This window comes from Monopterus albus, unplaced genomic scaffold (genome assembly GCF_001952655.1).
Source record: "Monopterus albus unplaced genomic scaffold, M_albus_1.0 scaffold75.1, whole genome shotgun sequence".
Lineage (NCBI taxonomy): Eukaryota > Metazoa > Chordata > Actinopteri > Synbranchiformes > Synbranchidae > Monopterus > Monopterus albus.
In genome coordinates, this window is record NW_018127955.1 from 944466 (window position 1) to 950191 (window position 5726).

General features: G+C 38.9%; 1 protein-coding gene across 1 annotated transcript in view; it reads right to left on the reverse strand.

Moving 5' to 3' along the window:
- jak2a (Janus kinase 2a) overlaps positions 1-5726 on the reverse strand; it is a 31765-nt gene that overhangs the window by 22943 nt on the left and 3096 nt on the right. The window contains 1 exon segment of the mRNA XM_020605983.1: positions 605-893. Coding sequence (XP_020461639.1) covers positions 605-869 — 265 coding nt within the window. The 5' untranslated portion in view covers positions 870-893.

Below are 5726 nucleotides of genomic sequence, written 5' to 3' on the forward strand. Positions count from 1 at the left end.
AAAAAAAAGAAGGCATTCATCATTAAGGATCTACATAGTTTACTATTTAAGGTTTTAAACATTACACTGTTATTGACTCTTCAAATAATACATGGTAAAGAAACAGCTTAGTATGCATGCAAACTAGAATTATTGCCCCACGGTTGTATACCTCCGCCAGCCAGCCAAATTCATGGGAATGGGACAATGACCTTGACCATTCACCTTTCACCTTTCACCACCAAACTTATTCATTATTCATTCTTGAGTCCAATTTGAAGAAATTCCCTCAAGACGTTCCTGAGATATCACAGTCACAAGAATGGGGCTGATGGGTGGATGGACGGCCCAAAAACCTAAAGTCTCCAGCTGTGGTTGTCGCCCACATGGAGGCAAACTAAGAGAGTATTCTTATAATGTGGTGTGAAAATATGACAGATGTTCACACCACTACATTTTTATCTTTCAGTTCCCCTGTGTTTTTAATATATATGATGCATGCTTCACTTGGCACCATGTAAAGCTCATATTAAACTGGTATTACTCAACAAATAAACCTAATATGAATAAACTATATTTTGTGTATGTGGGCAGGCATCACAACTGAAATGTTCTTGTGACTCACCGCATGCTTTCGCTGCACTGATGCACAGTTCCTCTGCTACGTACTCCCCTGGTGGAAACGTGAGGACATTTTCTGAGCCGTTGGGCCCAGAGCCTCCTCCGTCCTTCCCCAGGTAGTAAAGGCGGACAGTGAGGCAGGTGGCATCCACATGCTGCTTGGGTGGGTCAGGTTGTCCAGCTGAGTCAAGGTCAGTGAGGAGGCCATTGTGGTGTGCTGTGGGACATGAGGAAGGTGGATCCATGCCTGTCAGCAGAATACAGGCCATGTGCTGCTTAAAACAAACATCCACCTGTCAGGAGAAAAAGAAATAAAAACAGCTGAGAAGGAGAGTGATGAGACAGGTTCATGATGATATATTGCAGCTCCTAGAAATAAAGGAAATTTGGTCTGGCACTGATCAACTAACACTTCCTGACTGACTATCATATCTATCTGTCCTCTTGTGAGTCTGTACTCTCTTCACTGGATTAACAATTCCTCAAATCATATATACTTAGCAAAATAAAAATAAGGAGGGGATGATTTTTTTTTTTTTTTTTGAAAAGCCAGCCCTCAAATGCATCTCACTGAGGAAAAGAAGTCATCTGAAAAATGCACAGAAAGTGGAAGCAGAGGCTGAAATGAGGATAATAGGCCACAGTTGGAATGTGCTGGAGGGACCTGTTCAGTGCTCTCAGGAAATGAGTTACAACAGATGGGAAGAAGCCATCAATCAAAATTTGCTTTATATTTCTTGCGCATGGAATAATTGGTTCCAAAATGTAAATTCAATAGTTTTTAGTCATGCATAAACAACACAGTAAACATGTTAAACGTTATACTGGGTTGACATCAGCGTGTTTGCAATGTCACTGTGAACATGTTAACATGTTGGTGTGTCACTGTTATGGTTGATCAAGCTGCTGGTGTCACTGTGAGTTGTTTGGCTTCACTTTTCCCCCGTCCTCTGTAGCGGGTAGGGGATATCAATACGATCAATAAATCCATACGTAAAAGCATAACTGGAAAAGTGAGCTGAAATGAGTGTGTGACCTATGTTTATACTTTGATGGCACTGGATCGCTGGGTGTTTGGTCGATGCATTGATCCATAATGTTTTGTGCAAATGTTGCGATGTTGAGCAGATTAGTTTATGAGAAGAAGAAGAAGATACTGTCCCCATGGGGAAATTGGTTTTTGCCATCGTCACAATGAAACATCACGGTTTCAGTACATCACAGATATAGCACATGCACTAAAATTATACTGTGGCCCTAATACTCTTCCGTACACGCACAACCATACACACACACAAAAAAAAAGTTTGTACACTGCAAAAAGTGAAATCTAAGTAAGATGAGATAACTTAAACTAGCCTAAGAGACGCAGTTTTATTTTGCTCTGACAATATATTTCATTTTTATGTTAGAACGTTTCAAGGTTTTTGTCCTTAATTATAAGATATTTTAACTTGTTATTGAGATTTTAATATTGTTCTAAGTAACTTAATGCATGAAATATGAATTATCAGAATTATAGAGCTGTTTGATCAACACTGACAAGTACAAAACTGCTTTGTATCAGATAAATGTTTTAGTCTTGATGCACTACTTTTAAGATGTCTGTGGCTTTTTGAGACAAGATATTTTATTTATTTCTAAAATCCTTGGCAAGTAAAATTGTCCTGTTCTAGATAATTATGCTTATTTTAAGTCACATTTCCTCCATTTTATTACTTTATTTTCTTGCTTTTGAGAGCTGGAATGCTTTAGTTACATCATTAGGTGTTGTCATATTCTCAGTGTTTGTTGCTTCACAATCTGACTTACCCTGAGCACGTCCAGTGACGCTCTAGTGAGGCTCTGCATCAGATACATTTATGAAACGATGCCCCATGATAGAGTTCTGCATTAACATCATGATGGATAATCAAACTAAATATAAAGTTTTTAAATACTGTAGCTTGAAAAATGTACATTTCTGCATTTTTAATTTGAATCCTGATGCAGTTAATGATGCATTACAAACATGAACTGAGTTACAAACCTTAGAAGGTAAATGTTAAGTAAGTTTTAACTGTAGAGCTCATGTAATGTTCAACAGGGTACCTCACTCTCTGGGACACAACACAGAAGCTGGTGAAAAGGAAAAGTAAGATGAAAGCAAAGAGCTATTGATTTTGTTCATAAGCTCTCAGCAAGTGAGGATGAAGGTTACTGATACTACCTAGCTGAAGATCTGTGGAGGAAGCTTGGAGGAGGGTCAGTGCATGTGTTAGAATACAGGAAAACACTGCTCTCTCACCAGGTTGTCAGTGCACTTACACACCCAAAACGTTTATCATGACACAGACAGACAGACAGCCAGAGCAGTTCCTTGCTGGGTTTTTATCAGGGTCTTAGTGCTACTCTGGGTCTGAGCTATCAGCTCGGCCATATTTAGCCTTTAATGGCTGCTCTGCTCCACTGCTGGCCACTAATGTCACACTGTTACAATCACTTTACCAACTAATTGCTGGGCTTCCTTTAAAGTTTGGATCAAATTTCATGTTAAGCGACTAAAGTAATTAGCAGTACTTTCTAACTTTTATCTCCAAATTTCTCCCTTTGCAGAAACTGGAATCTTTACATTACTTACTGGCTATGTTGCACAGTAGCATGCAATGGTACTCGATGGCATGCATGCTGCAAAAATCTGCCTGAAACTGCATTAATAGCTGGTCAAAAAAAAGGCTACAACTTTCCCAACTGGACAACAGAGCTCTGTAACAGACTTTGTCCTGCAGGTTGGTGTTCTGTTCCTTCATTTTAACCATATTTTATGTCAATGAAATGCTGTATTTAAACTGCGACACAGATTTTTCTAATAGTAATTTTTCACATAGGAAATCTGGAAATGTATGTGAATATTAATAAATGACAGCTGCAGGGTAGAACAGAGCCATTGTTAGTGTCTTTAGGAACAGCTGTGCTTTTTCTACCATGACATGTCAAAGTATCTATTGTAAAAAAGGCCTGTCAACTAAATAATTCAAGCTAATTAAACTTAAACATATATATATATTAGATTTGCACTGAGCAGCACTGAGGTAACTCAACACAAGTGACTAGGCAACCCTAAAACATAAAAATGACCAATAGTTAAAATGATCAAAGCAAGTTGGAAAACCTCAGCTCACTGTAAAAACCTGCACAGAGAAAACTTCACATAATTAACACCATAGTCGTGCAGATTTAAGACAGAAGCAAAAGCATGCCCTACATATCACTCAGAAGCTCAGTGTCCCTGAGTCACAGCTGCTGCAAAGCTTTAGTAAAACAAGCTCAGTGTTTGGCCCATTTATCACTTTGTCAGAAGCCCTACAGAGGTCCAACTGAACTGCTGTGATAATCACAGTGCCATATGAAGAAAATGTTTGGCCAGAGAGCTTTGCTTCACTTCGGTAGGAACAAGTTCCCATTTTTGAGGAGGTTGTGGACATCATGTGTAAAATGCGAACACACAATACCACAAATACGCAGAGAAGAAGAGATGATTTTGTTGGATGAAAGTCACTATTACTACACTGCGGCACAACATCCAGCTTTCATGTGAAGAGAAAAACAATCCTATTGATATGGTCTGTAGCACCACTTTATGGTAGGAGAAGATTGTAGAGCTGACTACCTGTACAGGATTTGTCTGTTTGTGGAACCGTCAGTCACACAATACTGTATGATATTCAGGAGTTCATGAGCCATGTCTTTTTATGGTCATTTGTCATAGTGACGATGTCTGCCTGGGAGGAGGTTGTGGTGGATGAATGGATAGAAAAAACACAGGGCACTGACAACAGGCATCTTATGTGAAACCGATAGTCATTGTTGTTTCCTTTGTCCATAACTGTTCTACAGCCTTCAGCACATTTGTATTTTTGTAACCATGATGCCAAAGCTCTTGTCACCTTAAGGAGATACTTATTTTAACTCAAAACCTAATTGAGTAGTAAACATATTGAAATTGCAATCATGTTATAACATTAAATGTGTGTTTATTATTGTTACCATGATGACAAAATGCTCCCATGGGTCATACCTGAGGACTGGGACAAACGACCTATAGTATATGGTTGTTGTTGTCTGAGTCACTGATGAAGGACACAGTGGGGGGCTTTAGAAGGCAGGTGTGTCCTTTTCATTCATATCCTGGAGCAGTTTTTGTATTACTAATCTTGAGTACTTGCTGTTAAAATAATTACAATACATTTATGTTTCAACTTAGCAATGATTTTACTCTGTCTCACCTAGTCATGTCGTGACAAGTAACCACATGCATTTGTTGAAGTAAACTGTGTTATGTTTGTCAATCTCTTAGTGTTACCGTATAAACATCCCCTTTTCTCTTTTGACAAGATACCTCAATTTGGTTTTTCAGAAGCCTCCCTTACTATCTGTTCTTACATAAAAATGTCAGTCAACCAAAAGAGGACAGGCTGCAAAAGCAAAGCATGTGTTTGACTGTGGGATGTAATCTTTAGTCACTGAGCAAACACTACAATAAGAGTGTTGTGTCTAAAGTTCATATCGTCCTTGGTGTTACTGCTACTGCCCTCTTCCCACTATACTGAGGCAACACTGCGTCTGTTTCTGTGTGTTTACACTTCAAGGGCATCTACAAAGCCTAACTAGGCAGTGTGCATTCTCTGTGTAGTGATATGGAATCATCACAATAGTGTTGTGTTTGGTGTTAGCTACATTTTACTGCAGCGGGGTAGCCGATAGATAGATAGATAAACAGACAGACAGACAGACAGACAGACAGATAGATAGATAGATAGATAGATAGATAGATAGATAGATAGATAGATAGATAGATAGATAGATAGATAGATAGATAGATAGATGGGGGAAACTTTGGTAACCATTTGCACAATATACTACAACACCAACAACAGACAAACAACAAACTAAGAAGGAGGAAAAAACACCCAATAATAATTAAACAAATCCAAAGACAAATTTGATCCAGTTGCACCCCTCAATCCATCCTCTCCTCTCCTCTCTCTCCCTATTCTTCTATATGCCACCATTACACATCACTAACTTTGTGTCTCCTCTCTCTCTCCCTGTACCTTTCTGCAGGTTGCCCTGGCCCTGGAGCTCTA